At 41.5% G+C, this 21,297-nt stretch overlaps 1 protein-coding gene across 1 annotated transcript; it reads right to left on the bottom strand.

Moving 5' to 3' along the window:
- Window positions 1-2,724: 2,724 nt before the first annotated feature.
- Window positions 2,725-8,097, bottom strand: dusp6 (dual specificity phosphatase 6). Its single transcript, XM_042413021.1, has 3 exons — window positions 6,876-8,097; window positions 6,022-6,456; window positions 2,725-4,461 (listed from the first exon to the last, which is right to left on the bottom strand). Exons 1-3 carry the CDS (start codon window positions 7,276-7,278, stop codon window positions 4,148-4,150), a joined length of 1,152 nt encoding a protein of 383 aa, XP_042268955.1. The 5' UTR covers window positions 7,279-8,097; the 3' UTR covers window positions 2,725-4,147.
- Window positions 8,098-21,297: the final 13,200 nt, after the last annotated feature.

Here is a 21,297-nt window from a genome sequence, read left to right as displayed (position 1 = left end):
ATAATTATTGTATACCTGAAAACACTGGCTTTTGTAAAACTGAAGCGACCTGCACAGAGCTCAGACCTCAACCCCATTCAGCACTTTTGGGATGAACTGAAAAGCTGACTGCGAGCCAGACCTTATTGCCCAAAATCAGTGGCAGACCTCACTAATGCTCTTGTGGCTGAATAGAAATCCCGGCAGCCAGTTTCCAAAATCTTGGAAAGCTTTCCCAAAGTGTAGGCTGTTATAGCAGCATATTGATGCCTACAGTTTTGGAATATATAGTTAGTGTTCCACATATGTTTGTCCATGTAGTAAACATAGAATTTAGATTTTAGTTGCAACTGTGTGTTATTGATGTCATATTTGACTCCTAAAAAAAGAAAAATGTGAATATTCTCACATGAGCAAAGTTGTTGATTGTTTAACAAAATTCTCTGACCCTTTGACACACATCACATTTTGTGCCTGCCAGCTACAGGTCTGTGACGTCAAATCAACACACAGAGCAGCTGTGTTTGTTACAGCATGGCTTGCACTGAATCAATACCATAAGTTGTAGTCTTTGGATTCAGTGCCTTGAGGCTAATAGGAGAATTGTCTTGTGTACAGATTTACTACCTCTAACGTATATATTATTTCCTCCAAACAAAAGTCAGTGTTATCTATAGCACTAGCCTTGGGCTAGACTGCTGTATTGTCAAATGTATTCAAACAGTATTTGCCTCTCCATAAAGACATTTCTTATATAGTGAAACCAAAGTTCTTCCTCCGACAGATTCATTGTTCAGATTATATCCATTTTCTGTGAATAGCAGCCTGGTTACAGACCTCTGAATTGATGTGTGATAAACTGATGACTCTTCCTTCCATTCAGTGTATCCAGAAGATGCCATGAAAAGCTATTAAGCAATAAAAACAATAAATGAATGAATGATGACATTACTGATTATCAGTTAAAATCCCAGAGATATTTGCCTGCAATTCTACTTGGCATGAATGGGTAGCTACAATGAATAACACTATATACAGCACAAATTACAAATACTGTATACATAAATGGGAATTTCCCTCAAGGTAAACGCTGTCTTTTTCCTGGTTCTTGGTTCCTTAAACACACACAAATTCTTGTGGGCAAATTAAGAACTCTAAGATGTCTAAAAAATCTTTACAGAATGAGTTAAAACAAATATTGCTCATGTATGTACTTTGCTGTCACAGTTAGGGTGTAGGAGGTGTATCATTATTAAATGATTACCCAGGAAGTGGAAAATATCACCTAAACTGGAAAGTGGGTAAAGGGGAGCACCAACTGTGTATGTAGGACTCTTTTTATAAATCATTTACGTCAGGACATGAGTGTGCAGATTTAGCCCTTTGTTACATAGCCAATGATTCACTCACTTTGTTCAACTGAATGCCAGGTTGTATTTCCAGTCTAAACCTAAGACGTCAGTAGGTAGTTGGTTTTTTTTTACTTTTATTTTAACCAGTAATCACTTATTATTCTAACTTAATGTAATTTATGTATTACGTTTTAGGTTTTAGGAGACGTTTTTATGCAAGGGATTTTGTACAGCTTCCCACTTCTCCTGCATGTTATTTTCTCTCCATATATATATATATATATAAAACTTTTTTATATTTTCTGTATTCTTGTGTACAAATTAGGAATATGTAGTGTTAATATTTTATGTTGTCTACTTTTGATAGGCAGCCAGTATGTTTCTTGAAACTCTAGACTTCAAACTCTGAGTTGTTTTGTCCATGCTGCCAACATATTCACTGTGCTTGACAATCATAGCGACTCTTAGCAGCTAATCACGGTAAGGCTGATGTTTGCATTGACTCACACACACTCTAAATTTAAGTTTTAGGACTTAACTCCATGACAAGCACATACATGCTGCACACATCAAGGGCTTAGCGGACAAAAAGAAGAAAATCCCTTATTATGGCTAATTGACACCCTTCGTCTATTAACTTTCATCTCTGGAGGTTGATGCATTGCTTGTACCTTTTTACTCACTCCAAAAAATTAACACACTGAAGTCGCACACACACACTAAGCTGTTTGGTGTTAATCAGCATGTGTGGGAATGTTGGTGCAGAGCAAAAACTTCTCTGCTGAGCTGTGAAGCGAGTTGCTGCTTGCGTGAGAACACAACGCTCCTCCTCCCTCCTCCTTCGCTGTGAGGATCATCTTCTCCCAGGCCTCCAGGTCTTAACAGGTACATGCAGCCACGCTCGCTATCAAATAACACCATATCTAGGTACTTCCAGTTCCCTTTGATGGCTGACTGCCGAGACCCCGCCTTATGGAAGTGCCAGAGGGAGTGTTTGTGTGAACCCAAAGCCCTCGCCACAGAGCAGCACCTGGAAAAACCAGTTAGACTGATTGCAGCGTGACTGGAATCACTTTGTACCTGTTCAGTCGCATTTTGCAGTTTGTGAATGATTGTCACAAAGAACAGAGTGTACACAACACTTGTTGTTACACAAGCATCATGTGACAGGACAGGCTAATTCTGAACTGGTAAGTAAGGTGGAATGAGTTTTTTGTGAACTGCCTCATGATTCATGGCGGCCGCTGACTGTTTTTGTTGTCGTGACTCGGCCTGCTGGTTAACACTCAACTGTACTGCGGGTGAAGAGACACTTACATAAATGTGTTACCATGGACACAGACAAAACACCAATAAGCGTGTCGATAGAAAAACAGGCACGAAAAGCATAAAGTGTAGACAAAATAGCAATTTATTAATAACTTATCTTTTCTTTACATTCGTAAGAGAGGAGTGTGGAGGGGGGTGGCAGAGGTCGCCAAGATGGCTTCCTCTGGAAAGAGGCCTTCTCTCTGGAGGGGGCAACACAGCCCTCCGAATCTCCGGATTCTTCTTCTCTCATCTTGACAAATAAAAACTGCATTTCATAGAGTTTTCCCTGAAGAGGTGAGGCAAGCAAAGCCTCCTGCTTTATCCACATGTCAGAGACTTTTAACCCTTGTGCACAGATTAGGATTACTCACATTAACCTTCAGAGATCCAGACTACAAACAGTTGGCCATTCAGACTGCTTAAATTATCGTTTACGTGGTGCTATGAAAATTGCTCATGGTTTGGTTGACTTTTTGTGTGATATAAAAAAAAATCTCTAGCATTCTTTAGAGTTGTGAAAATTGGTGAATTTCTCTGAAGGCTAATGCGCAATAAAAGCCTTCTGAGCGCAAAAGTAAGGCAAACAACCAAGGTGACTTTGATTTGTGAGAGGGTTGGTGCAAAAACAAGGCCCATCGGCTGAATTTACACATAAAGCGATTATCAAATATATTATACATGTATACATTTTTGCACAATTCTTGGAAAGCCTACTTGATTTTTGGCATAATCAACTTAAACATACTGATCAATATGCAGTTGTTTGCTTACATAAAAGTAGAATATGAAACAAGAGAATCTTCAGTACCCACTTGTTGCAAAGGGTATATACTAGAGCAAGGCTTTTACTGTATTGTCTTTTATATTAAGATACGTATATACACAATGTATAAATGTTTGAAAAGACTCCACAAATGTAAAATCGAGTCCAGTATATAGTGTGCCATCTAAAGCTGGGGTGCTTCAACCCCACACAGGCAAGTCTTCACAGAAGACAAAGGAGACAACGCACCCTAAAGTCTTGGCAGAACCAGTGCTAGACCCCAAAACAAAGATAAAAAAGGGTTTCATTTCATATCTGTCCAGTTTGAACAATCATGTCTCTTTGGCACACCAGCCTAGGAACTTTGAAGCATAACATACAGCTGTCTGACAAAATCACTTTCCTCAGACACAATGACAAAAAGAGATAAAAGACCTCAGGAGTCCAACAACGATACAGGATTGTAGAAAGTATCTGCACTTTTTTAAATGACTCTTTCCTCTTTTCTGTCTCTGTCTCTTTTACTGTCTCTCCTCATTTAGTCTGCAGCAGCTGCATCTCGGCCAGACAGCATTGGCCCTCCAGTAACCACGCTCGGCAGCTGTCGCCTCAAACCAGCTGTATCAATAACGTCAAGAGCCCGGTCGTACAGCAGACGACGGAAAAAAGAGAAACTTTTTGCAGCTTTTCCAATAGGAGGCCCACAAAACCTACAGCAAGGAGAGGGTGGTGACAGCCGACCTCACGTGGACTCGAGGGGGTCCAGCTGGAAGACATTGTGGTTGGTTGGGGTAGTGAAGTAGAGCTGCTGGCTCGGTGCTGCCATGCGGTTGTCGCATGGGCTCTTCAGGCCCAGCGTGCGCTCAAAGTCCAGGAGCTGGCCCATGAAGTTGAAGTTGGGTGAGATGTTGGACTTTTTCATCTTGACGATGTCGTAGGCGTCGTTCATGGACAGGTTGAGCTTCTGCATCAGGTAGGCCACTGTCACAGTCACTGAGCGGCTGATGCCAGCCAGGCAGTGGACCAGGACGCCACACTTCTGGCCTCGAGCTTCATCTAATAGAAGGAGAAAGGGGTAGAAATGTTTAAGATCACTTCCAGAAATATGCAACAGATTTAAAGCAACTATGGCTGTGTTTTACGGCTGTGCTTTTTTCATTCAAGATTAAAAGTAGATTATTTTACAACTAAATGATTAATTGTTTAGTCCATAAAATGTCATAAAAGTCCAAAGTGATATTGTTTTTTGTCTGACCAACAGTCCACAACCCTCAAAAATTCAATATACAATGATATAAAACAGAGAAAAACAGCAAATCCTCACATCTGAGAAGCTCAACGGAGTAAGTTTCTGGCATTTTGGTCTCTGTTAATCAACTAATCCCTTTTTTCAAAGGCATTTACACATTTGGACACACTAGTGCTTCTACAAATGAGGAAAAGTGCATCCCCTTGCTACATAGACAGTACAAAACTTGTGATAAACATCTGTGACATTTAAGTCAAGCTGTGTTGGAAGTTGGAGCAGGTCCAGCGAGGGAGAGCAGCGGAAGTTATTATCCTGACTATCTCCCAGGCGTGTCAGTCAACAAACAGGGGCTGCGGTGGTAGCGCACATAAACAGAGCCGACATTCTTTAGTTTTTGGCCTAGAGTAGCCGGCTGGGAAATTGACTATTACGGTCTATTAAACCATTCTTCCGCTCGCCAGGGTTACTCCGACAATGGTGCCATTTGGGCGTGTAAACGTAGGAGTCATGAGGGCACCCTGTCAAGGCGAACAGGATGTCAACAGGGCCTGTAAATGGCTCCTTTTGTAATGTGGAGGGAGGAAAGAAGGGGAGGGGGGGCAATGCCATGTCCTAGATTACTTTCAATGCCACTTCCTTCCTGCGCTCAAATTACCGCCCTCCCTTCGTTCACTCTCCCCATTCTCCTGTTTCAACGTCGCCCTTTGTGCTGCAATTACACAAGCCCCGGGACAAGAGATAGGCCAGGATGTCTTCCATTGAAGTCAAATCATTTGTACACAGTGCATTTCAGCCTGTGCGCCATTAGAGGCAGACTTGTATTCCTGTGCCTCAACACAATGGCCTTAATCTGCCCACTCTATGTGTCCCTGCCTGATTGACTGATAAGACCACAGCCAGGGACACCTCATCTAATCTCAATTGCACAATAAGAACTTAAGAACTTCCTGTCAGTGATAAGACATATCACATTAATAAGATTATGTCCCCAACTCTCTGGTTGTGCCCCTTCTCTTTGTCTATATATTCAAAACAATACCATATGGTCATCAAGTGAGGAATAGTGATTGGTGCTGATGTGATTAGTCAAATAATAGATTGACAAGCTGGTTCCTGCTGCAAAATGATATCTGAGGGTTTGGAACTGTTGGTCAGTCAAAAAAAGTAATCTGAAAACGTCACCTTGTGCATTTTCACAATTTTATAATATTTCATAAACAAAAAAAATGAACCATTTATTCAAGAAAATAATGATTAGTTGCTGTTCTAAGTGAATAAGCATGTAAATAACCCAACAAGCCAGGGGCCTGCGGTAACAGTTTGCAGCAAGAGCTGCAGTGTGTTTGCAGCTCTGCAGGATTACTTACCGATGAAGCTGATGGCCTCGGGGAAGAACTGAGACAGATTCTGGCTCCAGTGATCCGAGATGGGGATCTGCTTGTATTTAAACTCCCCTGCGTTCTCAAAGAGGTTGGGCAGGTTAGGAGTCACGTTGAGGATGTACTTGATGCCGTACTCTTCCAGCACGTCCAGGTTGGTGGAGTCCTTGGCGCAGCCCAGGTAGAGGTGCGGCAGGATCTCCACCGGGAAGGAGGGCTGCGGGTTGGACAGCGGGCTCCCGTCTGAGTCCGTGGCGCTGCTCGGGTCCCGGTCTATGTCTGACTCGATATCCGATGAGTCGGAGCTGATCCGGAGCCCGCCGAGGCCCAACACCTGGGCGGTGGGGGAACTGCTGTTGGAGGAGCCGTCCAGGTTGGTGTCGCACAGAGCCGGGTGCTCGGCCTGGAATTTACTGAAGCCACCTGGAAAATAGAACATAAATCCAAATAAATACACATGCCACTATATGATGCATTTGTGCTACATCACAGAAATATTCATCTTAACTTGTAATTCGGGTTCATTTCACAGCGAAATTATATTTTTCTTTCCTGAAAATTCCTGCAAATAGATTCAGTTCAGGCTACTTTGATTTCAGTTTAACATCCTTATGTTTATCAGTGCAATAAAGTAGCTAAATAGACCCATTCACGAAAAAATAATCACATTTTTTAAAGCTGTAAACATGTGAAGATAGGCTACACTTCAACTGATCACAACTTAAGATTTCACATTAAGTATGCCTACCAGCAAAAGCGCCCCCTCCTCTGCGCAAAAATCTGCGGGCATGAATGAACAGCAGCGGCCGCGGGGCCCAACAATGCGAATGAACCGTACTCACCCTCCAGATAATAGGCCCTGTAGCCTTCGTCCTTCATCCTCCTCAGCAGTAAACCCAACACAGAGCCACCGTCCACGTTCTCGTTCCACTCCCGGCTGTACTCGTCGTACAGCACGATGGTGTCCGTCTTGCAACGCCGCACGAATCTCTCCCGGTCCTCGCCGTCGGAGAGCAGCGACCGCACGGGCAGGTTGCCCTTCTTGAGTCGGCGGAGCATGAGGCTCGGTATGGCCACGTTGATGGCCGTCTCGACATGCGACGACTCGTAGAGCTCCTGGGCCCGGCAGTCCATCACCAGCAGGCCGTCCCTGCGCGTCTCCAGCTGTTCCCGGAGCCAGCCCACCGTCTTGCTGATCGCCATGACCGAGTCGAGCTGGACGACGGGCTTGAGCTTGTCAAGCATTTATAAGCAGGAGTTAAAAATGATTTGAAAAAGCGAGGTTTGCTGTGCTGGAGACTTTCTGGCTGCAGCAACCAAAAAATCTGTCTGGGATTTCTTTTTTTCTCGGTCCGTTCAGCTGCTTGGAGGGCCCTCAGCAACACGAGCGACTGGAGGCGATTTTGGTGCAAAAAATTAAAAAATTTTAAAAAAGTGAAAATGCAAAATCAGACAAATAAATTCTCGCTCCAAGTGTTCTTTAATGTCCCATAATCTTTGGGACGAGACGGATCAATCAAAACGCGGGTCTCCTTCACAAATTTCCCGACTGCAGGTTGCCTACACTGGCGCTCATTCATGCATCTGGCCGGAGAGAGCCCGTGTTATTTATCAATGAGTCACACCGGCCCTGACGCTTCCTCTGCTCTTATATAACTCCACGGCTCCAAGCGCAAAAAGCTTTTCCACCTCACCTAGTTTCCCTTTGGAGATCCAGAGTAAAAAATAAAGGCAGGGTGGTGGTGCAAGGATCTGTGGATGTGAACCATGCGGGTTATGTCCGTCTGTTACTGCTTGCGGATGCCGCCTGCTCCCCTTCTGTCTGCGGTATGAATCGACGCTCTGCAGGCTCTCTGGCTTGATGCGCTCTCTGCGGCGCCAGGCTGCTGAATGGCTACAAACAGGAGGCGTTTCATTGGATACATTATGTCGGCCGGCCAATCGGAGGAGCCCCGGCGGCGGTCGCCTTGGAAACGGGGGCCGGATGGAGCGGCCTGTGTTGATGAATTGTTAATGAGTTTGTCATTCACAAAAACGGAGAGGAATTTCCGCTCCGGATCAAGTGAGTGCAAACAAACAGAAGAACTGCAGGGAGAAGGAAGGGAGGGAGGGAGGGAGGGAGAGTGGAAGACCGAGAAAAAGAGAAAAGAGTATCAAATAAGTGTGCGAGGTATTGTAATAATAGGGGCCTATAACAATGTGTTTTACATTATTCAGTTTGTTTGAAGTTTCAGAAAGTTGAAGATCTTTTGGTGACACTGTGACGCGTTAAAGCGCACTAAAGGCACAGTTCGACAGTTGTTACAGTAATATAACATTAGATAATAAAACAAATTAAACATCAAGTTGTTAAATAAAACTACAAGTTTTCATTCAAATGTCTTATTAGCAATGTTTAACGTATCATTTTTAAACGAATCACACAATATTCACAGTATAGTCCCAATATGAAATAGATTTAAATATAAACTTTGTGCAATGAAACGTGTGACTCATTTCTCACTAGAAAAAAAAAACAATACACAGAGTAAACTGCAAGATTTTTAAGACATTTGAAAGCTCTGTTCAGCTGCACTAACTTTTTTTTCTCTCTCTCCACCTGCAGACACCCTGCTGATGATCTTTTCTCTGGCTTCCTTCCACTGAGGTCAGAGGTCAGACAAACAACAACTGGTGCAGGATCAGTGCCTTGCTCAGTGACACTTTAACAGGAAACTGCTTCTTTAAATAAAAGACGGTCCCTCAATAGGACTCTGACCTCATTAAAATTGATAAATTTAAATGAGTAAACCTTTTATCTCTGGGTTTCATTAATGGTCCAAGATCAAACAAATTACCTCATTGAACGTTTTATACCGACCAAAGCACACTATCTTATCATTTGTCCCCTATAACTTCCTGTTGTCATGAGATACTAGATTGCATAATGTATTATACTAAACAACAACAACATGAAGTAACGGATCAAGTGCATCTTCAACTTTCTATTAAGCGTCACTGACTGATTACAGACCACCACGTCCATCCGAGTGCAGACTTTGAAGCGTGTCTGTGCAGCTTTCTTAATCGAAAGAAGCTGAAATAAACACGGTGAAATAACACTGCTCTGTAGCATCGAGCAACAGCACAACAGCACTGGAGCTATTTTTGTCCGTGTGGCCTTCACTGGACTGAAGATTCTCGTTTGTGTAGGTGGTTGTCTATCAACATGTCACCTTGTCTTTTTCTCTTCAGCTCTTTCTCGCGGTGACTCACTAGACTAACCAGAATCACTTTGATATTCCTGTAATGCTGCAGCATGTGTTGCTGTAGGACTATTATTCAAAGGAAAAAAAATCATTGGCCTATATTTTCCATTTCGAATATAGGCTATAATATTTTAGACATGCAAACACAAATCTTTGTTACTTAAGTGTTCGCTCCGAGATCATTTCACATCAATCAGCCAGATTTCCGGCATCTCAACGTCCTTCACGCCCTTTTAACGCGGACAGACACGAAGCCCGGGTCCATACAGGAGTCATCAGGGCCGCTGATTGTTTCCCATCGACCTGTTAATGGCCTCCGCACCCAAAGCTTAACGCATTTGAGCAGTAAACAAAAGGAGTATTTCTACCGGTTGTGTTTTTAACGCCAATCCGCGCCTCGCAGCCGACTGTAAACGCAACACAAAGACTTTTAATTGATGACCTGTTGATTTGATATCACTTGTCCAGACTAAGGAAGTCTAATTAGCTGCAGATTATAAGTACAAAGCACATTTCATGACATTAAAGGACATGAAACCACAGTGATCCTGCTGTGGAAGTTGGAGATATCTCAGGAGTTAATGACACATAATATGCAATGTAATAAACTCATACAAACATATTTTTAATATGAGTTTGTTATTCGTTTTGCAAGCAAAATGTAAATCTGCAATGTAGTATTGCGATCAAGTGAAATCTGAACAGGCCCACATAACTCTGAGAGGTGAGGATGATAGTAGAAAATGGCACAAAATGAAAATAGTAAAGTAAATATTGCTGATTTAAATTTATAATTAAGACCATGTGCTTGAGTAAATGTAAATAACACCTACTTCTGGTTTAATATTCTACCAAAACTTGAAGTGTATGTTGGAAAATTGCTGTGAGAATCACATAAGAAAAAGATGAGACAGTACTGTACATTATGCTACAAATTATACAGCTTATTCTATATAAATTACCATATCAATTATCATCATAGCAAAATTATGAATATAAAGTATAGATATTTTTTAAAGAGGCAGGTTGTTGAATTAAAACATCTGCATCACAAGTACAAACATGACTAGAAGATATTGCAAAACAGACAACATTAGAAGTGATTATCAGTATCAGATGTCTTAAGGAGTCAGTTCTTTATAGTCAGAATGAAACATTAGCTCATGCACTGACCAAACAGTGAATCATGTACCCTACTCTGACATTAATGTTTAATTTCTCACAATCATCCTGTCAAAATGATCTCCTTCACTCAGGTGACAGAGTGTGGATTTCTTTTAAAAACCTATGTGATTGTTTCTGTCCATATATAGACATGTTTTGACAGCTAGCGTCCTTATCTCTCTGTGCTGTGTCCTGTCTGTCTCACACTTCGGAAACCAACAGCTCTGTAACAAGATAGCATCAGTGTGCTGGAGGAGTTTATCAATCACGGACAACATCCGCTGGCACAAGCTGTGCAGATTCATGATTATAGGTTTTTACACTTACTGCACAGCATGGCACGCAATGATCCCTTGTGTGCTGTTTAGAGACAGTGCACACTTGGCTTGGATGGTAGATGGTTTTATTTTCACTTTACACCAGTTTTGCCACATGAGATTTAAGATGAAGAGTCTTTCTTACCGAACCTGAAAATGAAGTTCCACCATGCACTAAATTTTAAACAATAAATCCCAACCTAACTATTGATCTCACTCATTATAGGCCATTAACCAGACCAGAGCACAATGAATAGCCAGGCAGGGGTTCACCGTCTTTCTATTTGACACTTCAGCAGCTCTTTTCCTTGCATTTCTCACATAAATGGCCGTTCAATATCACAGTATTATTTGTTCTGTCTTCACAAATTGATGCCAATAGGACATTGTAGCATCATAAAACTTTTTTTATGAACTTTTTCATTCCAAGACATTACATTGCATTTCCATTACAGACAGGAAATCTATAAACAGAATGAAGGCAGTCATGGAGCAATAAAAATCTCTTCTGAAACTCATATGTTTCATGTAAGTGTATATGGAGGTCTTAATTTATCTCAAGCACAAATATGCGTGCGCCTCTTCCCGTCTCTCTCAACCAAAACTCACACACATGACAAGCCGACAACAACACACTCTACCAGACTCACACCCATCAGCCCCTCTCATTACTCAGTACCTGCGTGTCTGTGTGTGTGTGTTGCATCGCTGCCAGTGTCTCTGCAGCATGTTAGCATATGAAGTGTGTTGTGGCCTCGGCGTTAACATTGGCCCCTTAGCCCCCACCCCCCCACGTCCCCCCCCAGCGTGACAGAAGTTCCCCTGAATGGAGCCAAGCTGTTTCTATTCACCTTCAAATGAATTCTGCTCTCTTTCACCAGCAAACACCCCGTCCCTCACGTCCTCACCCCCCCTCCTCCTCCTCCTCCCTGCTGCTCGCTCTATTCTTCTGCCTCTGCCTTTTTTCCTCTTTCTTTCTCACCCTTTCTGTGTCATTTTCACCCTGTCTCTTTGTCCCCATCAAGAAATCTAGGATCTGTCTCCGTACATGTTAAATGTCAGAAACCACCAATTTTGACCAAATTTGTGGAGACGCTGCATGTTACTATACTTTGAGGCCACATTTTCAAACATATCAGGTGTAAAATGTTCCCATGTGAGAACAACATGCATCCTCTGTTGCGTTTTCAGGTGGGTTTCAAGAGGTTCTCATCAACACAGACATACCAAAACAATAGAAATCTCTTTTTCATCATCTTATTTTGGTTGTCAAACAACAAATCTCATGGTAAGACTCAATCATGGCTCATTAATGCTATTGATTACCATATAAAATTAGTGGTTACTGCACAAATATAGATGTTTAGCAATACCTGCACTACTGGCTGTTGTGATAAACATGAGCAATAGATAGATGGATAGCAGGTGAGTATGAGTAGCAACAGAAAGGCAGCATTATGTCTAATAGTCAATTTCACCCCGACATCGCTGGGAGGAATTGAATAGCTGTATGGCCTGGGGGACAAAAGACTTCCTCAGTCTGTCTGTTGAGCAGGACTGAGACAATCTGCCACTGAACATACTCCTCTGACTAATGAATGTGCTGTGCAGAGGGTGGCAGGCATTGTCCATGATGGACAACAGTTTATTTAGGGTCCTTCTCTCTGCCACTGACATAAGGGAATCCAGCTCCATGCCAACCACAGAGCTAGCTCTCCTCACTAGTCTGTCCAGCCACATAGCTTCCCTCTTCTTAATACTGTCTCCACAGAACACCACAGCATAGAGGTCAACGCTGGCAACAACCGACTGGTAAAACATCAGCAGGACTTTCCTACAGATGTTGAAGGAGCCCAGCCTACTCAGGAAATAGAGCCAGTTCTGCCCCTTCCTGTAAAGAGTGTCAGTGTTTGCTGACCAGTCCAGTCTACTGTAAAGCTGCAGCTCCAGGTACTTGTAGGTCCTGACCACCTCCACATCGACCCCCTCACTGGAGACCGGTTGCAGGTGGGACCTGGTCCTCCAGAAGTCCACCACAGTTGCAGATGGTTCGACCTGCACCATGTCACAAAGTCCTCCACCAGGCTCCTGCACTCCCCAGTCCACCATTAATACACCCCATAATCACAGCGTCATCTGAGAATTTCTGTATGTGGCATGATTCAGAGTTGTACTTGAAAATTGGCTTTTTTCCTGAAAAAGCACCATTTATTGTGGGAAAATCAGTGGCTTTGTAGTGACAGAAGGCCAAAGTTTCCTGGTTCAGTGTGGAAGTGGTCTAAATGGGCCACAGTAGGCCACTACAAAATTTTGTTATTCAACTGTCTACAACTTGAGAAATCTCAGGCCATGTTTAAACCAATGCAAATATACTTGAAAAGACTGTTTACATGTGGTAAGATTTCCATCAACACTGGCACACTGAAATCAAAGTCTGCAGCAACTGATCGGTTAATTTATGTTACCACAAATCTAATGTTTAGTTAATTAGTGAAACAGCTATTTTACACTAGTTCAGTTGTCAGACTACAGAAATGGGGAAATATGTTGATGACAACTCAAAACTGTCACCGGCTGTACTGACACACAACACAAATCATCACAGGCTGAATCAGACGTAACATTTCTGCTAACTTTATTCGGAAAAAAGACTCGAGACAGTCACAGAATAATGGCTTAATTCTCCGGTCAGACGATTGTTCATTTTTCCGGTCAGACGATTTGTCATCTGTTGACATGTTTACTGTTTCCTTGTCTGTTCTTAATTGCTTTGCATTCGACTCCTGGAAACCCCCTGTCTTTCCTCCTCTCCTTGTCAATCTCTATTTATTTCCTCCAGCACTCATGACATACTGTATTTCACGTCTTATTCTTATTGTGTTGCTGGTTTTGTTTGTGCTTTGCTGTTTTGTTTTCACCCCGTATTGCCTCCACTTCTTGAGAGTTTCACCTCTTCATTTTCTCTCCCCTCTCTCGCTTCATTTACATTTCAATCGGCTCACATTTCCACATTGACTGACTTAATGATTGAAGATGAGCGAGTCGAATGAGCTTCATTTACTAGATGACCAAACACAGGGGGTTTAAAGGTCAGCAACACTTCCCTCTCCATTACTGCAGATTAATACCTGCTGGTCACAGTTCACAGAAACTCCAGTCTGCAACTGTGGCTTCATGGTAACAAAGAAATTGAAGTTTCAGTTCCAGTTCTTGTGTGACCTCTCTGCTCTTTTTGAAACTACTTAGGTAGTCAGTCAAATTATTTCAAATGCCAAAATAATACATTTAATTCCTGTCCCTAATAGAGATGCCTGTTCACCAAAGATGTGCAGTATGCGACTCATGAACCCAGGTCCAAACATTCTCTTTACCTCCATCTTTTCCCATCTGGCTCCCACCTTACCCCACCCACCCCACCCCCTCTTCTCTTTCAGTAGCTAATTTTGTCCTCCTCCTTGTTTCTTTGCCACCGGCTGCTTGTCTCAGACGGGGAAATCCTTTGTCCTCAAACAAAGACTCACCATGTGCACTAATCAGGTCTGGAGCTGGACCTGTCTGTGTGTATGTGTCTGTCTCTCTGTGTGTGTGTTTGCGTGTTGATCTATGCACATGACACATACACAGGAAGTGAGTATAGCTTATCATGGAATTTATTGTGTGAGAACGACAGCTAGACAGACAGAGGCAGACAATGAGAGACTGTCTGTGTACATCACCGCATTGCAAAATACTAAAGTTAGTCTGTTTGTGTTCGTGCTCGAAAGAGGAAATGGGTTTTTAAGCATTAGGGGTGATAGATATGATGACTAAACACAAAAAAGAAAAGCAAAAGCAAACAAAGTAACTTGGAATCAAGTTTTGAGAATCTGAGCAACCAATTATCTCACCATTAAGTTGTTTTATACTCCATTTACACCTGGTATTAACATGCAAACTGTATCTGGACATTTTGTTTGGATTAGGAAAAACGCACCTTAATACAGGTGTAAATGAATGCAGAAGGTATCGTGATCGGAGTACAATCAGATCGGCATGTGGTCTGGCTCACATTGTCAGCCAATTGTAAATGCAATCTCCACAGTTTGGCCATATTCTAAAGAAAAAAAAAATCCAAAAGTTCACACAGTTCTTCCTGCAATCTACAGTTTCTCAGCAAAAAGGTATAGAGACAAGGTCTTTCTTGGCAAAGGAAGGAAGAGCCCACACACCAGCATCATTCCTTGGACCTAGGACGCACCATGATGTTTGAAGAGTCTGCCAGATCTAACTACCTAATTTGTAAATTGAGGTCAAATCACAATGTGGGGAGAATAGAGATAATAATACATTTATTTATAGAGCAACTTTCCTTAAAAACAAGCCATAAAATCTCAAAATCTAGTAAACTCACAAGCCACCAGTGAAAGGGATTGGTGTGATGTGGTCACTTTGTGTCAAAAGCCTGGCAGCAGGGTTTTGTGTAGTCTTTGGACATTTGTTGCAGTACTCAAGTCTGGAGGATATAAGATTGTGTCCTCTTATCAATCACAGGACCTTTTCTAGATCTAAAAATGAGAGGAATGACCAAATCTTGATTAAATGTCTCAGTTTGACAAAGCAGGACTTCGACATAGACACTTGTGATATAGAGTGTAAATACAAAAGGCTTGTTATCAGATGTCAGATAACTAGATAACACATCCAGGTATAGATCACATGTTAATATCATGTAAATGGGATCACAATCAGTATCATGTCAAGACGAGAGGAACTTGCGTTCAGCATATATGTTTCAATACGCAGAGATTTGTTTTTACTGCATGCACAAATGTAAATAAAGGGCAAGTTGAAACCAACAACAGTAAAGCCGATAATGTATTTAAAATGTCATGTCACCCAGATCTAGCTTATTTTGGTAACACAAACGCATCTACTGTCGCAATCAGTGGGTTTTATTCAAAAATGAAGACTGAATGTTTATAATGTGTCTGAATTTAGACAGAGTTCAGCGAAATGTGAATTATCTGTGTGAATTGTCATTAATTTGCCAAATTTGTAAGTCAATACATTTCATCATTTTCAATGCTGAAAACAAATTAGTTGATTTTCAGATTTTGTTCAAAGCTTGTTTTCTGTGTGCAGGTGAATCTGTTTGTTAGTAATCAAGAGTTGAACCGCTTCAAATTTTGATCATAGAGGTGTTAAACCAGTGTGCACAATGCAAAAGTGACACAAAATGCAACAGTGAAAAAGGCAAAACAATGCAATGTGAAGGCAAAACAGCATGAAGTCAAACAGCAGAAAGGCCATGTGGCATGAAGATTTCGAAGGCTTTCGGCTGCAGCAGAGTCTTTAGATTAGCAGAGACAAAACAGGAGGAGATGCCAGGCTCCTGCTCACAGATAACAACCACATGCTTCCTTCTCTTATCACACTGATTCTATCTGCACGGGGGCAAGAACACTCTCCAGAGCAACACACACACACACTCACAGGTGAACAGCACGCAATGCCCGTGACAACTTATTCTGTACGTGCTGTTCTCATAGAAACACTGTCCTCATGTTTTTCGCACTTAAGGGACTGCTTGGGGTTTTTTGGAAGTCTGAAGCTGCCAGTGTGGATTGAAGCAGGTTTTTATGCAGATGAACATTATGCCAATATTCTTTAGAGCCCAAAATGTGAGGAAGGAAACTCATTTAGCCTGCTGGACACTTCAAGAGAACCATATTTGTTTGTGGAATTGTCATTTTAGACAGACAGTTCAGTTACCATTAAACACATCATGTTTATCATGTAAAATATAAATGGCCTAACCTGACATGCCAGATGGTTTGTTATGCAGAGGCATCTGAGAAGTCGTCCTTGGAAGCTGTTTGCAAAAGGGCAGGCACTTTTAAAAAATATAATTGGCACGTGATTGGATGAATCATCTGTCCGTCACCGTCTATCACCATCTATCACCGTCTATCACCGTCTATCACCGTCTTATCTTGTGAGGCAGCTGTTTCGCAAGATCACAAGATCAAGCAAGAATCCTCATATGACACTGACGCTGACATTGACTATCTTGCAAATCCAGCTGCCTTGCAACATTATAGATGGCCAAGAATGATTGTTTTCTTTTATTTCAAGTATGAAGCTAGTGTAATTTGTGACCTCAACAGTCCACATATTTATTTTATAATATTATATGTAAAGGTGTGGTTATGTGTAACTCATGAACCCATTATTTTACCAAGAACCAAATTCAAAATTCCAGATTAAGTTTGCAAACAAAACATACATGACAAGGAAGTAATTTTTAGGTACTTTTTTGCACACGATAAGACAACAACATACCGTCATGTTGTTCTTTGTAATGTACTGTTATGACACAGTATGATGTTTGAAAAGAGACATTGAATCAAGGAACCAGGAACCAAAACTAGACATGCCTCTGGTCAAAACAAAGTTCCAAAAAGGGTTCTTGGAAAAGTTCCTACAGCAGAAATGAGTCATACATTCTGCCAAAGATAAGGGAAACACACACCAGTGGCGTATGACAACCCTCATTGCAGATAAACAAGAAACAAATGTAGTCACGATTTGCCCAAATCAATTCAGGCCATGACTAACCTACAAAAAAATAGATAAATAAATCCACTCTTTTCAAAAGAGTGGCAAAAAATCTTCTTGTTTTGTGGCCAATTACCATTCAAGAAAGTGAGAAAAGTAGGGAATGAGAAGAAAAGATCTTTTGGTGTTTCACTGTAAGCAATACATGTTTAGAAAAAGATCTGAAAATGCTAAAGAAAGCTTTTCCAAATGTAGCACCATTGTATCCACATCAATGTGGACACATGGCATCTTTAGCCCCTTTTATACAACCTGTTCAAGGCGGTAATGTTGCGCCATTATCCTGCCTTGCCGTTCTGTATAAAACATACGAACATGGACTGGGGGGAGGGAGGGGGGCATTGTTGTTCTGCCATTAAGCCAGCAGCAAAGGTAGTCACATTGCCGAATCAATGTCTGTGTAAAAGGGAGAGCCGGCATGGTGGGACAGTTGATACTAGACGGCGACGCTGTTGTGTTACACATCACAGCATTATGCTAGCTTTGTTTAGTTCAGTGTATAAAAGCAAAGCCGGTATAGTGAGGCATCTTCTTTATGGCAATATTGCAGGATCTCTGTTTAAAAAAGGGCTTTACTTTAATGAATATCGTATACGTGAGCTGAAGAGGTGGAGATTCAGACCTTTTCAGCCCACAGTGAGATCTCGTCTCCACTGCTCTGTCAGCTGCCGTCTCCACCACTCTTCTACAAACTATTCACGTGCAAATCAAAGAGCTTTACATTTATAACCTATATCACCTGGGGGAGGGGAGGGGGGGTGAGGAGCACACAGAGACATTCAGACACATTCACACGGCAGAGACTGAGACAAGTAGGCGCACACGTTTCCTGTGTTGTGCAAACTTGTCCCGCTCTATGAGGTACACATTCATGCAAGCATACACACTTAAAGTATTTCCAGTCTGTTTTTGTGAGCACACACACCCATAAACAATGTCTAAAATCTGTTTACTGTCTTCTGAATGATGTGTAAGACACAATATGTTCTCAGTATCTCAGTAAATTGCAGGTTTACTACTTTGCTTTCATGTATCCATTATCTTTTTGGTTATTAATATTAGTTATAATACATGCGTATATCTGTATCAGTCATACAGAAACTAGAAGTGTCAAACACACTTTCATTTCCAGGGAGGTTCCCTCCAGCTGTTCCGTGACACCTCCAGACACACACACAGACACACCCTGGTCTGAGCTCTGTAAGGACAATGGTGGCTCCAGTGTTATCAACAGTTCCATCACTCTGTCTCTGCTCTGAATCGCCTCACTGCTGTCCTGCTTCTGTATGTGTGTTTGTGTGTGAGACCCACATAGAGGATTTCCCCTTCAGTGGGTGTCCACTTCCCTCTGCCTTTGGCCCATTTCTGTCTGTCACTCTGCATTCACCATGTACAGATAAAAACAGGTTTTTTTCCACTGACTCAGTAGCTATCGTGCATATTTAGCACTCAGCGTGTAATTTACATGTTCAGATCAGAGGAAGTGACAGTTGGCCCGACAGATCGCTTACATGCAGATTTCTGTTTTGTGGTAATGTTGCTTTGCAATGTCTTAACCTTGCAAGATTTGTTTGGAGCCAGAGCAAGGTGCTGCACTGTCTTATCAGCTTTAGCCTTCAGCCATGTTAGATGCTCCTTGTGACACCGACAGTCATGAATTTCTGAATGGACATTCAAAACAAACAAAAGAACAGTACTGCAGGAATAAAAAATAACCACATCATCTACATATATATAACCACATCATCTACATATATAGCGATTTCTCATAAGATTACCAAGAAAACTTTCCATAGTACCTAAAGTATCATTTATTTGCCAAAATCAGTTTAAAATACAGTACATTATACATTTGTTGAACGGTACAGGGACTTGCTGGTATAGTTTGATAAAGAGAAGTACCTGAAGCATGGTCCAGAGTTTTTACTGGTGTTTTCAGGTCAGTTTAACATCCAAAATCGGAGGGTGTCATAAGTGAACAGTTAGATGAAAACTGGATCTGGAACTTCTACAATTTAGAGATATTGGTTTAAACCTGCTATGGAAATGAACTCAAAACAAGTTGCTTCTTTATGTATTAAATTAGATTCAAAATACAATAGAGAAAGCGCTCCAAAATGCATTTTGACTTCAGTTCAGTTGTCAGCTGACATTTCAGGCCGAGCCCTTCCTCAGTGGACTTGTTAGACATTAACCACACGCAGGTTATTGCCACCTTTCTACATAAGTCATGGTGTGCAGACTTTCCAGTTTGTTTTCTGTATTGATTTTGAAGTTGTAGCACGCATGCATTTCAAAGAAGGAGAAGAAGAAGAGTGTTTATATCAGTATTTATATCACAATATCACACATATTGCAGATTATACCAATTTTGTCCCACAACACCAGCTGTTGTCCAAAACTAAACAAGTCGAGCAGGACAATAAGACCCATCTTATTGTGGTAACACAAAGGCATCTTCTGTTGCGGTCAGTGGGTTTTATTGAAAAACAGAGAAGAGGTGTTTATATTATGAATGATGATCTTTCTGAATTACATAACATTATTAGTCTGTTTGCAACCTTTACGGATCAAGTGAAATTGCCAAGCCTTTTCCATTATGTCACTATAATGACCAGTTGGGTGGGCCTTGAATATATGCAAAGGCTGTGTTAAAATAATTTTAGGAGGTAACATGTCCAAAAATTATGAAACCAAAGTCTAATTGACTTACTGCTAGTAGTTGAGGATTTTTTTTACTTACATTTAACTAACTGATATTTAACTTATCAGTTCTTAAATTATCTGCCCAGTGTCTGTAATTCTTTTTTGTTTCTTGGGTAAAAATAGAGGATGTTTCATCTCAATTTGTCAAGATGAGAAGCTCCTCTTAACTGCAGTCAATAATCATTACTTACAGCAACATGACAAATGGAGTTTTACATAAAACTGTTAAGTGCACTTCCAAGCTATGGTGTCTTTCACTGCTGCCGCTGCTGTAAGCACTAATTATGCCTTGTTGTGCTTTCCACGAGCAGGTAATGGAACAGTCAAGGTGTTTTACTGGTTCAAGTGGACAGAAATTCTTGCTGCCCTGCTCTTTCGTCTTATGTGGTCTAGTGAAAACAGGAAGCGTCAGACTGAAGGGCGTCCTTCGAGAGCGGGTCCGCAAACAAACAGACCCGCTGGAAAGAGACGAGTACAAGCATGAAGAAAACAGGAAACGCTGATGGGGAGGGGATGGAGAGAATTTCACAATGTGCAACTGTGCAAGTCTGTGTGTGTTGCACTGAACTGTGTATGTGTGTGGTAGTGGTGTGTGTGCGCGTGTATGTGTGTAAGCTCTTTGTGGTTTTTCTGTCCATTTGAAGAGGATGCGAGCATAAGAAAGAAAGAACAAAACAAAAACAGAGGAAGAGGTAAGGAGGTAAAGGTCATATGAGAGTGACACTATGAGACAATAAGAGAGACAGACGGAAACAGAGACTATTGTATGGAATTGAGAAACCATTTGTCCAAAAAAGGCTGTCTCTCTTGCATGGATTCACTTTGTTTCTCTTAGCAAAACATCACTGACATTCCTTGTCAAGCCGCTCTGGGAGGAGAGAGGATGTGTTTCAATTTCCAAACAGCTGTACAGACATATATAGACATCAGCCAGTGGACTCAATGTACAATAAAACCATCAAAACAAGGCAATTGGACATGTACCCACTCATTGTATGTGCTGTGGCCACTCTAAAGTTGATTCTGGTTGTTTTCTTTTTTTTTTTTTTTAAATGGATTTCAAGAATATAATGTGTGTTTAAGAGATTACCAAATGCTTACCTCAATGGCAGAAAGAACTGGGTCATTGTTTGAAACAGGATTATTTTGGAGGTAGGTTTTTGTTTTTTGTAAGAAGCCTCCTTGTTTTCTGATCTTCTCATTTGCTATTAAATTCAAGATAACGTACATCG

The sequence above is a fragment of the Thunnus maccoyii genome, chromosome 5 (genome assembly GCF_910596095.1).
Source record: "Thunnus maccoyii chromosome 5, fThuMac1.1, whole genome shotgun sequence".
Classification (NCBI taxonomy): domain Eukaryota; kingdom Metazoa; phylum Chordata; class Actinopteri; order Scombriformes; family Scombridae; genus Thunnus; species Thunnus maccoyii.
Note: the sequence above shows the minus strand (reverse complement) of the source record. Positions and strands in the feature narration are given on the sequence as shown.

Coding starts and splice junctions, on each gene's coding strand:
- dusp6 (XM_042413021.1), bottom strand. CDS start 7,278: ATGCTTGACAAGCTCAAGCCCGTCGTCCAGCTCGACTCGGTCATGGCG. Junction 6,457..6,875: donor CAGGGCCTATTATCTGGAGG/GTGAGTACGGTT, acceptor TCTATTTTCCAG/GTGGCTTCAGTAAATTCCAG. Junction 4,462..6,021: donor CGAGGCCATCAGCTTCATCG/GTAAGTAATCCT, acceptor TCCTTCTATTAG/ATGAAGCTCGAGGCCAGAAG.